This window comes from Mastigoproctus giganteus, chromosome 6 (assembly GCF_048544385.1).
Source record: "Mastigoproctus giganteus isolate SK-2022 chromosome 6, ASM4854438v1, whole genome shotgun sequence".
Classification (NCBI taxonomy): Eukaryota; Metazoa; Arthropoda; class Arachnida; order Uropygi; family Thelyphonidae; genus Mastigoproctus; species Mastigoproctus giganteus.
Window position 1 is genome coordinate 160,937,227 of NC_143580.1, and position 15,503 is coordinate 160,952,729.

A 15,503-nucleotide genomic window follows, 5' to 3' on the forward strand; every position below is an offset into this window, starting at 1 on the left:
CTGTGTTGTCTGGTGTGCAAGCTCTGTCATTGAGGTGGGCAACTGAGAGCTTGATGGGCCTCTAGTTTAATTCCTTCGTTGGCATCCACTCTGTTTTTCAAGCTCTCATAAACACTCATAAAAATGCGGAGTTGACATCTAATATCCTCCTACTCTACATCAGACACACCCTTTGACTATATCATGTCCTATTCCAGAATATTCCTCAAACAGTACATTTTGTAAGGTTGCGATTCGGAGGATAACCACCCTCCCCGACAGTTCTTCCTTGAGCCAAAACACTCCTGCTGCTTTGAAACTTTTGCTTTGCTGCTCTAATCTGAGGCATAATTTCCATTTAAATTCAATTTAATCGAGAACTACACTTAAATGCATTAATAACACTGTGCATCTGTTATGCAGTATATTATCTTAATGCACTTTACTGTTTTAATACATTCTTGTTCTTTAGACCTGATAAATTCCTCATTTCTGTAATTTTGGCCTGCTTACTTAAATCTTAACCTTCCTTGAACATATGGCCGACCCATTAATTTATACTTTATTTGTGCAGTTTAATTATTACTTGTATTTGGCATATGAAATAATTTTCTTATTCTGCACTCTTATTTCCTTATTTTCATCCTTCTTTTATAGCACCTTCTATGCATGGCAGCCTGTACCAAACACTGCAACCTCTCTTCAATACATTCTTAAATGAACATATATTTTACTTTACATTCTTTTTAACCTGCTTTGGTCTTATAGTTGTAATTTGCCTGTACCATGTTTTATAATGGATAGATGTAAGAGTTTGAAATATAACATTTCTATATTTCATTTCAAAATACATCCATCCATACTAATGTTTTTCTGTTGCACATCGAATAGATATTTCCTTTCTACTTTGCTTTTTGTATAGTTCTCACATTATTAACTTTTGTAATGTAAGAAATATAAGAAAAAATCCCCCCCCCCCCAGATTAAAGCAGTGAACTTTGAAGCTGGTTTGTAATCTAATTTTAATTCATTTCAACAGTAGCTTTTGATTTGGACTATATTAGTAAGACAGGAGTTAGAGTTGCATGAGGATATCCTGTTCCTGGGTGTAGGTATGGCATAATGTATGTAAACAAGTTTGAGTTGCAATGCAGATGCTGTTAACAGAGTTAGATCACTATCAGTAATACTTTTCACTGTAACTGGTGGGTGGTAGTAGTAGTTTGTCTCACAAATGATTATTAGCTGTTTCATAATAATAATGATAAAAAAAATGCATTTTAAAATTCTCCTAGTTTTGTGTGCAAACCTGAACATTTCATTGGAACATAATCTGAAATATTTTTTAAATGCTTTACTGGCACTTTTTCTTTTTTTCCAGCATTGGATATAACTGAATTGGATGTATAGATGGACAGAAGTTGCAACCAGTGGCTTTGACAAGAGACCAGAAGGCCCCCATTACCATTTACACTTCATTTCTCATTGGAGAAATAAAGTTTGCAACTCTTGGCCTTTTCAGTATTGAGTTTGGATTTATTAGTAACTTGTTTACAGCTTCTGCAAGATTTAACATAGGCAGAAAATGAAGCTGTAGATTTGAATACAAGCAAATATATGAGTATTGTGTGGAAGGAAGAATAAAGGATATTATCCTCACATAAATTTGGTGACACAATCTGAGCAAGCATTTGAACTTGGATCAGGTGATTTAAAACACCTGATTCTACATTTAAATTGTGATACCTATGTTAACACCTGATGTTAGTTCAAATTGTGATAATTATGCTATTTAGTGTTGTGGTGATGTCAAAGGGCTTGAAGCTGAGAAGGGCCCCTTGGACAGAGGTTTCATTGGAGAAGAGACCAAGTTGAGTTCTGAGGTACCCACAGTTCAGTTAATATTAACTCTATACTTTGAATGTATATTGGTGAAAAGCCCAAGAGTGTTAGGTATGGTTTGGATTATCTGGTATTCTAGTAAGTGAATAAAGAAGTTAAGTTATGTAGACCATTATTAAAGCAAAAGTCTCTACATTTATCAGCTAGGTATACTGAACTAAAAAACTGGAGCCAGTGAGGTTATAAACATTGAAATCACAAATAAAAATTTCTTCCCTTTTCAGGAAGTCAGGATGCAGAAAGTAGTCTCAAAGACAGTAATTTCAAAGAAAGGCAGAAAGTTCTCTAGGTTGTCAAGTTAGAAGATAATTTGAGGTAACAAATGAATTTGATGAATGAGATAAAGGGATTAAGAGTCAAAAGAGATCAAACAGAGGAAATTCAAGATTAGGTAGTCTTTGACAAGGAATATAAAAGCAGATACATGCACAAGTTCCATCTTTGAAAGCAGAAGAAATTGGAGTGTAATTTAAGATAAAATCAATAGTATTTTAAAACTGATAGTTGAGATTTTCACAAATAAAATAAGTGGGGCTCAGCAGACTGTCTATGGAAACAGATAAGAACCAAGACTGTATACTTGAAGTAATCCTTTGATTTAACACATTTGCTGATGTATATACATGTCAAATGCCACCTAAGTGATGTACTGCGACACATATATGCAGTCATTTCTAAATGGTCAATAAACAAGTACTATAAAAGTAAAAGCACATGAAATTAACAACTGCTTGATATCGGCAACTGGACGTTGCTTTTTTTGTTATCAACAGGGTGCTATAAATACTTGATATATATACAGGTAGCTTTATTTATTCTTATCTTGTGTTGAAGTTAATTTACATGTATGGAATAGACTTTTGATAAAAAGTTGAGGTTTGTTCTGATTTTATGACTTAGCCCAAAAATAAGTGTGATGACATTCTGTTTTCTGTGAGGATACCTGAAGCCTGTGATTTATGACTCAAAACCAAAGACTATATCAGCACTGAAGGAAAATATTCAGATTGCATTCTCAGAGATCAGTTTTCTTTCTTAAGCAACATTCAAGAAAACCCTACTAACCCACGATTGGACCCAGGATGAGAGGTGCACTGAGATTACTAAGGTTAAGGCAGATCTGGCAAAGTGCAGATACCCTGCTAGTGACCTGGATAGATATGACCTACAGGCCCATAACTACATTGCCAACCACAGGGTCCCATGCAGTGATGACCCCACCTCAACCGCATTTATCCCGTACTACTTGAACCTGTTACAACAAATTTCTTGGATCTTACAGGCTCATGGGATAAAGTGTTTACAACTTCCAGGGAGAAAGTTGTGGTTCTTCTTTTTGAGGGTTAAGACCCCATTTCCCCCCCCCATTGCAAAAGTGGATTAGTGTACCATATTTCCTGCTGTGATTGCACTGGCTGCTACGTTTGGGAAACTGGCAGAAGACAGTAATTGGGTCTCTGAGCACTAGAAAGCCATGCGTTCGGTGGGTGTAGCACTCAGCTTCTGGGTAGACCAGAAGTGCTCAGCAATTGCTGAGCACTTCTGGTCTACCCAGCACAACATTGATCCATGCTGTGACGTCGAGATTGTTGACCGATCCCACAACTACCATCGCCGTGTCTTGTTGGAATTACTCCACATCTCGTGTTGTAGTGGTTCCTTTAACCGGAAGAGAGAATGTCGCATCAACCCTATCACTGAGGCAACCATCCTCTTAGCTGACAAACGTTGGCACTCAGAGCATTCCCAAGTATTACAACTACAACCACCTCCGCTTCAACCAACTAATTGTTGCAAGCACCTGTACCATGCGATTTTCACCACACGTGTGATATTCTGTATTTTTACAATAACGGTCACGATCACAACTGAAGAAGGACGTCCTCCATCTGAAAGCTTTTGTGTTTATTATTTTTGTTTTTTGTTCCTAACCTAGTTTATTAAACGAATTTTAACTCAACCCATTTATTTATCTGTTTTTCCCAGTGGCACAACAATTTTGAATAATAAATGAATTAAGAGTATATTGTTTCATTTTCCATAATGGTTCAGACTGACTTCTGATAAACCTCTACAAACAAGATTACATAATTAATGATGCATATTTTAGTCATTTCTCTTCTCATTCACAGTTTTAAAAGGCTGTTTCTTTTTGCAGCCAGGAAGAGTGGCTACCTTAGTGGAAGAAGAAGGTGTAAGTATTATTTTGTGTTATGTACTGTGTACAGACTTCTTTTACATTGAACATGAACTAGCTTCTCTATGTGCTGTTGTCTCAGTGTCACATGTAATATTCATTATTGCTCTTTAAAATTTCAATGGTCCAGGTTGCATTACAACCTTCGAAGACTGGAAGTTTGTATGTACTTCAAAAGCAACTGATTAACTGTTTTTGGGCCTACAAAGATTATATTGCTGTAATCTTTTTAGTATTAATAGTGGAAAATTATGAAAGAAAGCAAGCTTATAAAGTATCATCCAAAAAAGAAAAAGAAAAAAAAACCTCCACACTTCACTCGCCCATCCATATCCTCTAAGAATTTGTCTAATATTCAAACCACCCACTTCCACAACAACAAATGGAAATTTGTTACAATAATCAACCAACCACTGACTAATGACAGTTTTGCACATTTATCCTGCAACCATCCTTCTTCAACTTGAATTTATGCCCCCTCAGTGTAGTCTCAAAAAGAGGAAGACTACCATCAATGTTTAGATTACTCAATCCATTCAAGGCCTTAGTCAATTAAATCTCCCTGCAGGTGCCTAGTCTCCAGATACTGTAAATTGCAGAAATGAAGCCTTTCTTGATAAGAGCATCCTTTTGTTCCCTTCACCAATCTGGTTGCCCTTCTCTGCACCTGTTCAAGCAGATCTACATTCTTCCAAAAATGAGGCCTCCAGATCAATATGCGATACTCAAGATTTCATATAATCATAACCTAGTACAAGGGGATAATCACCTCCTTATCCCTGCTAGCAAAGTTTCTATATATCATTGACAAAACCCCGTATTCCTTTATATCCCTGTCAAAACCCCTGGCAGCCTGTCTGCACTGCTCAGAGAATTACATATCTGACTACAAAATTATCTCTCCCCCAGCAAGTGTATTTCATTTTCCACTTCCTTGGTATGTTAATCTGCGATTACTGATATCCATATGCAGTATCTTGCATTTGTCAGTGTTAAACTTCAACTGCTATTTCTCAGCCCATCGACATAAATTTCTCAGATATTGTTGCAGTAGCTCACCCTGATTACTATCATTAACCACCCCGCCAATATTTATTTCATCTGCAAACTTAGACATCAAGCTTGATATACCTTCATCAATATCATTAATAAATATTGAAAACAACAATGGGCCCAGCACTTGAACACTGGGGGACTAACAAACCATTAGTCCACAAACAGCAGTACCCATTGATAACCACTCCCTATCTTCTCTTGCTGAACCATCATTTTATCCGTGGCAGTAATGTTCCCATAATGCCACATTGCTCGAGTTTGTACAGCAGTCTTTTATATGCAACAGAATTCAAAAGCATTCCTGAAATCCAAGTATATTACATCAAAATTAATTTTTGCATCCAGTTCCTTGGTCACTGCATCATATATCCAGTCATATTGATCAGATGACAAGACTGTCCCTTAACAAACCCATGCTGTGACTGCAGTATAATTGCATTCCTGTCCTGATGCCCTGCATCTGGACTGCCAAGCTAGTTTAAGAAAAAAAAATTGCCCTCGGGGCAGAAAAATATTTTGTAAATAATTTGATTAGTAATTCTAAAATATTTTAATGTTAGTGTTATGTCTTTTTTTTTCACTTAAAATCTAAAAACAAATGTTTTTTTTCTTTCTTTTTCTTTTTTTTTGTGTGCATGTCACATATATATGGCTGACATGGCTCAGTAAGTTACTTTATTTCTTGAGAAGCCATGTCAGCCACATATTATGCCTACAATTTATGCCTAAAGAAGTCATGTACTCAAAACTAGATAAAGGGGTGAGGGGGATGATCACCAAGGAAATAAAAATGGAACTGTTGTTCTAAAGTGACGAGATGCTTGAGATGTAAGACTATTGACAATAATGCATGCTCCAGAAATGGTTGATGAACCCTCCACCAGTAAAAGAAGACAAAAAGAAATCAAACAAAAACCACTTCCTATTATAGCATATAATAAAGGAAAAGCAGACATTAAGCTTTTGGACCAAATGGATTTATATGCCACAACACCAAGAAAGGGGATAAAGTGGTACCGCAAATTAGCAATAGAATATATACTTGGTATAATACTTGTCAATGCCTACATGATGTACAAGAGTGGTGCCATGTGAAAAAATATAAAGATAAGAAGCTTTTGGGAAAAGATAGTTAGTGATTTACTAAATATAGCAGAGAAAGAGAAACGTAAAAAGCCAAATAGTGGTAATATTCATATATTAAATACAAAATTTGATACAAACAATAAGAAAGTTAGAAGAATGTGTGTTTTATGTTATGCAAAATTGAAAGAGTCTGAAGAAAGATCTGCTGCTAGAAAGAAGGGGGGAAAGAGTTTCTACTTATTGCCCACACTATAATCATCAGCCTTTCATGTGTTTAGTGTTTTCGTCAACACCACACATCTACATAATTTTGTAATTGTAAAATCCGTATAATAAATAATTAGCAGTTACTATCTTATTTTTTCTCAATTTCTCACAGTGCCAAGCAAATTTCATTAGATGTATCACCAGAAGCCACTTTTCAAAAATAATGTAAATTCTCATCAATCATCAGCACTATACAGCTGATGCAACTCCGACTGAAACAGTGTGTCAACCATTTTTGTCCGACACAGCGCCTAAAAAAACCTAATGGTGTCAGACGTATACAGATGACATGGCAGTCAACGTGTTAAGCAGTGACTCCATTATTTTCCCTGAAACAGGCATTAAGCTAACAAATCTGTAATTGCTCATATCAACTTCTGATCTCCCCCACTCCCTTATGAATTTGGGGAAAATTTGTATAATAAATAATTAGCAGTTACTATCTTATTTTTTCTCATAGTACCATGCAAATTTCATTAGATGTATCACCAGGGGCCACTTTTCAAAATTAATGTAAATTCCCATCAATCATCATCATCATCACTATACAGCTGATGCAACTCTTCCGACTGAAACAGTGTGTGTCAACCATATATGTCTGATACGGTGCCTAAAAAACCTAATGGTGTCAGATATATACGGATGACATGGCAGACATGTTAACCAGTCCACATCTCCAGTCCATAGGACCTCTCCTGAATCCAAGGATGCTCTCATGATTATGGCTGAGGGTTTGCTTGCCTCCTTTACTGCCTCCCTTAATATAATTGGATAGATTCCTACCAACCCATGTGACTTTTTTATGTTTAACTTTAACAATTTCTTTTCCACTTTCCTTTTAGTTAACACAAAATCATTTAGCTCCCGGTTAGAGTTTGATAAACTTCTGGGATCTCCCTTCTCAAATTGGCGCATTATAGCCTAAGTTGCTGATGCGCCAATAAAACTCAACGAACCCTTCTCTAAATAATTTCTCGTGTGTGAATGTAGATGCAAAATACCTATTCGTTTGTCAGCAACCTGAGCAGGGTCATCCAACAGTTAACCCATTGACACAAAGTGGTCCAATGTGATTCAGTCTCGTCCTTCTACTGTTAATATAAGTGTAGAATTTTGACTACTGTTCTTTGCCAGAGACATCTCATAATCTGCCTTAGCGTGATTAACCTCCTTTGTGAATTGATTACAGACTAATTTATATATACAATAGGCTTCTGTAACACCTGATATTTTATATGCACTGCATTTTTCTTCTCTGCCACAAGTCTCATCAGTTCATCTGATATCTATTTAAGTCTAAGCCTTGAAAAGTATTTTTTAATTGGTATGAAAAGCCTAATAGCTTCTATGAATATTTCCCTGAATTTTCCCAAATAGAACTGGCATTAGTAACATTAGCATTAGTAGAGGGATGTGATGCAATAAAGCAAGCTTATACAACATCAGCCAAAAAAAAAAAAACCTTCCCATTTCAACCATCCATTCGTTCCAAATCTTTGTGTAGTTTTGCCTTGAATTTATTTAAGCTGTCAATTTCTACAACAACAGCAACAGATGGAAGTTTGTTCCAGCAATCAACCACATGCTGTCTAAAGGCAAACTTCCGCACATCTATTCTACAACTGTCTTTCCACAAGTTGAATTTATGCCCCCCTCAGGCAATTAATCTGGGCAAGAGGAAGACTCCCATCAGCATTGAGCTTGCTCAAACCATTCAAGACCTCTTACACCTTAATCAGATCTCCTCGCAGATGCCTAGTCACTACACACACTGTAATTCACAAATCTTAAGCCTTTCTTCATAAGAACAACCCTTTGTTCCATTCACTAACTTTGTTGCTCTTCTCTGTACTTGTTCCAGCAGCTCTACATCTTTCCTAAAATGAGGCCTCCAGACCTGTATACAGTACTCAAGGTGTGGTCTGACCATTGCCTTATACAAGGGGATAAGCATCTCCTTATTCCTGCTAGAAAAATTCCTCTGTATCATTGACAAGACACCATGAGCTACTCTTGCAGACTGTCTACACTGCTCAGAAAACTTCATATCTGCCTGCACAATTACCCCCAGGTCCTTTTCATTCTCTACCACTGTCAGTGTAGTACCACACAGTTGATACGTTACTCTGGTGTTACTGTTTCCCATATGCAGTACTTAACCTTTGTCAATGTAAAGTTGACACTTCAGTTGCCACCTCTCAGCCCATCTGCTCAACGTTTATAGATTCTCTTGCAGTACCATACTGTCATTAGTATCATTAACAACCCTGCCAAACCCTGTCTGCGAACTTAGACATTAATTATAATCAATAATATTGATCTTCATCAATATTATTAATAAATACAGAAAACAATAATGGACCTAACACCAAACCCTGGGGGATTCCACTAATAACATTAGTCCACAAAGAGCATTGTCCATTGATTACCACTCTCTGTCTTCTGCCACTCGACCATCCCTTTATCCATAGCAGCATTTTTCCCTTAATGCTATACTGCTCCAACTTGTACAGTAGTCTTCCATGTGCAACAGTATCAAAAGCTTTCCTAAGATCCAAATATATGATATCAAAATTATTTTATGCATCCAGTTCTTCTGTGACCAAATCATAGTATCCAATCAAATTGGTCAAACAAGTCTTCCCCTTAACAAACCCATGCTGTGTCCGAACTGTAACCGAAGTGTTGTCTAGATGATCCTGCAGTACTTCTTTAACAAGTGCCTCCATTAATTTTGATGGAACAGAAGTTAAACTAACATGTCTGTAATTACTTGTGTTACCCTTTGATCCTCCTTTGGGAAATGGGGTCACATTTCACATCTCCACTCCATGGGTGCCTCCCCTGAGTCCAAGGAAGCTCTCATAATTATGGCTAAGGGATTGCTTACTTCCTTTGCTACCTCCTTTAATATTATTATTATTATTAGCTATATGGTGTCAGGAAGCCTGAGGCTTATACTGCACCAGCCAAAAAAAAAAAGAAAAGAAATTCTCAATTACCGAGAGAGAGTCAGAAGTAAAAGGGAATCACCAAGAAAAAGAAGAATGATGATATTCAGCTCAGGACCCTGGGTGTACCAAGCCCATACTCACCAGATGTGAGCCCCTGGGGTTAATATAACTGGATACATCCCATTTGCCCAAGGTGCCTTTTTTATGTTTATCTTAAATATCTCCTCCAATTTTTTCCTCAGTTATTAAAAAATCATTTAACTCACTACCATAGTTTAATACACCTCTGTATTAAACTATGGTAGTTTACTTAACTTGCTGAATAACTCACATGTAAGTGTAGATGCAAAATACTCATTCAGTTTGCTAGCTACCTAAGCAGTATCAACAGTTGAACCATCGATATCAAATGGACCAATCTGATTCATCCTTTTCTAGAGTTTATATAAGTAAAGAATTCTTTGGTGTTTTTCTTTGCATCCTTTGCCAATGGTTTCTCTTAATCTGCCTTTGCTGCCCATAACGTCCTTTGTGAAAAATACACATTGTATTTTTCTTCTCTTCCACATGTCTCATTAATTTATCTGAAATCCATTTAGACCTAACCCTTGAACAATATTTCTTAGTTGGTATGAAAAGCCTAGTAGCTTCCAAGATTAATTCTTTAAATGCTTCCCATTTATAATTTGCTGTTCGTAACATCATCAGTTGGTCCCACTGTATAGAATTTAAAAACTGTCTCAGACCACTGTAGTCACCTTTATAAAAGCAAAAACCTTTCCTTTACCCCTGATGGTAGTTACCTCTTTGAGTAAATCCCAGATCAGCACACCTGCCACCTAGTGGTTCCTTTATTTGCAGATTGTTAATGCATGAAGAATCACTACTGATAATCAGATTAAGAGTATTACTCCCTCTAGTTGCTTTCTGAACATGCTGCTGTAGAAATCAATCATCCAATAAATTACAAAAGCCTTGCTGGTGTGGGTGACCAATCCACAAGTTCCAGTCAATATCTGGGAAATTAAAATCCCCCATTATAAGATAACCTGATTCACTGGCCCACTTTATTTCTTTGTACAGTGGTTCATTATACTCATCCGAGTCATTAGGCCTATAACACGCTATCAAATTTGTTTTGCATGTCACACCAAACTGACTCAGCATTGCACTGTCCACCCATATCAACTGGCTGCACTTCCTTAGATTTTGTTTCTTAAGTAACAGCATAACCCCTCCTCCCTTCCAGGCACCTCCGTAGCCAGGTGGGAAGGAGCAGCAGTGCGTAGCACACGCTTCTTGATTAGACCGGGGTTCGAGCCCGTCACCACCAAATACAGTCGGTCCTCGTATAACACGTGTTTGCATTACACGAATTCGATCATACACAATTTATAAATAGGGGAACGTTATCTTATATAACACGAACTGAATTCGCTTATACACGATTCGCCTTTGTGTTTACAAGAAATGGCAGTCGAATGCGGAATCACCCCAACTGAACGCAACACGATAGGAACGAAGAAGATTCTGAAAATGTATTTATGTGTTTTATATCAGTGAAGGGGAAACACATTTCACCATAATAACGTAAAAACCAACACAATTCCAGCTATCGATATAATCGCAAATGCAATTAGATGGAGTTTACTACCAGTTTATAACAGATTCCACTAGCAGAAACGCAACTGGAAATTGTTTTTATTGTTTTATGGTAGTAACCCCCAGAAATGTGCTTTAGTAAAATGTGAGGTGTTAATAGTGTATCTCGGCCTTTACGGTGTTGTTTATTCAGTTGCTATACGCGCGCACCTTTGTTTATGTGTATCAAGCATGCCTCCTCGTTTTGTAATTGTGCTTTATTCCCTAAAAATGAGTAAAATACTTAAAAGGTGTGAAAAGGAAGCGTCCTGGTGAAGACTGCAGATTCAGAGAGAAAAAAAAAAAAAGCAATATCGATAAACAGAGGCGGACTGGGTCAAAAATTCTTACCCGGGAAAATTTGTAGTGGCCTCATACTATGGTTTATGGCCAAAATCACACCGGCCTCCGGCCCACCATGGTTTCCCCCGTAAGGCTTATGGCCAGTCCGCTTCTGTCAATAGAGAAAAAATATGAAATTGTGAAACGCTTTGAGCGAAATGAAAGACCATGTGATATTGCACGTGCTACAGACCTAAATGAGGCAACGCGGAGAAAATAAAAACAACTTTCATAGCGGGAACAACTCAAAGTGTAATTAAAATCCATTAGATTAAGACACAAAGAATTGGAAGAGATGGAACGGCTGTCATCTCTTTGGATAGAAAATCAAACAAAAAACAAGTTTGTTTACGATAGAAGCAAAAGCATTAGCAATATTTTATTACGACTTACGTATTATAATTTATACTTACGTATTATAAAATAAGTAAGTATTTTATTACGACTATTTTATTTAATATAATAAATTTTTTACGAATAAAATACGTATTTTATCCGTAAAAAATACTTTTTTAGTATTAAAAATACTTTATTATAATATAATATTATTTTTATTACGTATTTTAATCGTTATAAAATATGTAAGTATTTTATCACGATTAAAATTACCCGATTATTTATTGTGTTTGGTAATGTTTTGGTCCAAATGTGTGTTCAATCTTGGGTGGTCGGCACCTAACCCTACTTTTCCCATAGGGGCTGTTGTTTATATTGCACGATTTTGCAGGCGCCTCCGTAGCCAGGTGGGAAGGAGCAGCAGTGCGTAGCACACGCTTCTTGATTAGACCGGGGTTCGAGCCCGTCACCACCAAATATGGAGAATGCGGAAAGGTCATGGAATGACCACCGTATATCCCGGAGCAATATGGCCTTAGTTGCTAATGCTCCTAAAAACCAAATAACAAACAAACAAGCACGATTTTGCATTGCACGAGGGTTTCTAGGAACGCAACTATCGTGCTATACGAGGACAGACTGTACGGAGGATGCGGAAAGATCAAGGGAATGACCACCGCATATCCCGGAGCAATATGGCCTTAGTTGCTAATGCTCCTAAAAACCAAATAACAAACAAACAACAAACTCCTCCCTTCCTATCTTGTCTATCCTTTCTGCACATATTGTACTCCTCAAATTCCAATTCTGCATTCCTTATATCTGTGTGACACCACATTTCTGATATCCCAACAATATCTGCCTTTGATGTTTTGAGCTCAAATTAATCAAAAGTTATTTACCAAACTCCTAGTATTGGTGTACACTCTAGCATATATGCACCTGTTCTTATCCTTAGCTACCCTAAGACAGACCATGTATTTACTTGTTCCATGGTCACTCCCACCAATCCTTGAAATCCCCAGCATTTTGCTTTCCAGGCTGCTGCTCATTCCAATAGAAGTATTGCAAGAATCATTCTCACCTCTAATTGCAGCTACTGTTAATATATTAGTCTGTGAATCCATCCAAGCTAGCAGTTTTCTCACCCATCTAACACTGCCTCAATAGCATCAGCAAATATTCTTGTGCCCTTTCTATTTAAGTGTATCCCATCCCTGTAGAAGTAGTCTCTCCTGTTAACAAGCACGGCCTACACTGAGAAAAAGTGTACCCCATCAGCCTTGCACAATCTCTCTCTCTCTCTCTCTCTCTCTCTCTCTCTCTCTCTCTCTCTCTCTCTCTCTCTCTCTCCAGGGCCAAATTGATTATAAATTGTCTGGGCAGAATTGCAGGCACTTTCAAATTCAACCCTAACTCATGGCTTTTTTCAACATTGACCTGTACTTGTTAAATAATTCCGCCATTCTCTTACTCTTATTATCATTAGTACTAACATATTATTCCGTTGTTGTTGTTATTTGGTTTTTAGGAGCATTAGCAACTAAAGCCATATTGCTCCGGGGATATGCGGTGGTCATTCCCTGACCTTTCCGCACCCTCCGTATTTGGTGGTCACAGGCTCGAACCTGGTCTAATCAAGAAGCGTGTGCTACACACTCCTGCCCACCTGACTACGGAGACGCCATTATTCCATAATATATCAGACGTGTTGGAGCAAATTTGCTTTGTTAAAATGCACATTATAGCAGAATTGACTGTATATATTGATAGTATATAGAAAGGATGAGACAACAGAAATTTGCTAAACAATTATTTGAAGCAAAAATTTTTGAATTGAAGCAAAAATGCTCACAGGCCCAGAAGTAGACCAAGAGGAGAGTGAATCAGAAGTGTCAAGCAAGCATTACAAGAAAGAGAGTTTACTCTGGTCAGTGTTTAAAAAGTCTAGCAGGAAATAAGACATCATGAAAGAAAATAGTGAATGGAAAGCCAGTAATCCAAAAGTACTAATTTGGACTGCCATAGTGACTTGCGAACCCACTGATTTAAACGATTTGGATGATGATAAAATAAACTTTAAGATAAACTCAAAATTCATTTTCTAAGTTTTACTGGAGATATTGGAAATAGTAAAATTTTTCAAGAGTAGAAAAATTAGAATTAGATTTTAGGTCCCCATAACTAAAAACAAAAGAAAAGAAAATTTTTCTTCTCAAATATGAAAAAAACATCACAAAGTTTACTTTCAGGCAGCATGTTGTGGAGTATTGGAATGAATTGGAAATGCCTGTAACAGTAGCTATCTAATTGTGCTTTGAACTTTCCAAATTCTCTGCTTTGATAACCACTGTTTCAAGCAGTTTATTCCAGTGATCTACAAATGCTGCCTGAAAGAAAACTTCATGAGAGCCTGCCTTCTGTTACTCTCCAAAATTTAGTATTTTTTCCCCCCTGGTTTTTCTTCTTTCTACAAGTGATAATATACCATTCTCATTCATTTTACTGATTCTCTTCAGTGGCTTATATAACTCTATCAAGGATCTCCCCCCTAAGATTCTTAATTGTCACACTTTGTAGTCCACATCATTACTGAAAAAAAAAAATCATTTTCTCTATATTAAAATGAAGTTGAAATTTATATAACCTTATTGTAATTAAATAAGTACTTTGTGACTGATTGACATAATGCTTATCCATACCATCCACTTACCGGGGAAAATCTTAATAACCAAGGGATATTGTTCATTTTTATATTGATATTTTACAATTTTCATTTTAGTAGTGAACATTTTAAAAATTTATGATATTTGTATTTTCAGGGAATAACATGGGGATGTGCATTCCAAATGACTGAAAAAGAGGCTGAAACATCATTAGTTTATTTGGAGAACCGAGAAACAAAGCTTGGTGGCTATACAACATCAATTGTATACTTTCATCCTCGAGATTCCAGTCAAACTCCATTTCCAGTACTTTTGTATATTGCTCAACCAACAAACTCTCTTTATCTTGGGCCTGCTCCATTACTTCAGGTAGCTACTGAAATTGTTGGAACTGAAGGCATTAGTGGGCACAATATAGAATATTTAATTAGACTTGCTGACTTCATGAGGAACCAAGTGCCACATGTTTGGGATGATCATTTGTTTACATTAGAACATTTGGTGAAAAGCAGAATGAAGGAACAAAATATTTCGCTTGAAAGTGTTATGAGAACTTTGCATGAAAGTAACAGTAAACAAGCAGAAGAAAGGCATAATTCTGAAAGTAATGGGAGAGGAATATTGTCACATCATAATGTAGATTTTGCCTCTCAAGTGCCTTCTAGAAAACTGAAATGTTTGAATATTTAAGTTTTAGGAAAAATCATTTTGCATGCTGTTTTTCATTTTCAAAAATAAGCATTTGTTGCCTAACTGTTATTAAGACCATGACAATAAGGATTCTTTCTTACTAAAAAAAATGCCACTTTTATATATTTTGTTTGTTTCTTATCCAAACATTCTATATCATTACCCAGTTTTGCCCAACAAAAAAAAAACACTGGCTCACTTTTCCTAGAAAACTGATTCTTCTCATGTATTGATTAGCATTTCTAGGATAACATGAGAAATGTTAATTGTTTGATAGATACACTTTCTTGTATCACTTCTTCAGCATAATTATACCATTTGCTTCATGTAATAATCTTAGGGGAGGGGAGGACTTAATAAGTAATTTGTGAGAAATATTGACTAGGA

At 36.6% G+C, this 15,503-nt stretch overlaps 1 protein-coding gene across 1 annotated transcript in view; it reads left to right on the plus strand.

Moving 5' to 3' along the window:
- Window positions 1-15,237, plus strand: part of LOC150084703 (putative glutathione-specific gamma-glutamylcyclotransferase 2) — a 65,666-nt gene extending 50,429 nt beyond the window's left edge. Inside the window, exons 2-3 of the mRNA XM_090375437.1 lie at window positions 4,040-4,075; window positions 14,583-15,237. Of these exons, the coding sequence (XP_090231563.1) occupies window positions 4,040-4,075; window positions 14,583-15,116 (570 nt within the window). The 3' untranslated portion in view covers window positions 15,117-15,237. The remainder of the gene's footprint in view (window positions 1-4,039; window positions 4,076-14,582) is intronic.
- Window positions 15,238-15,503: the final 266 nt, after the last annotated feature.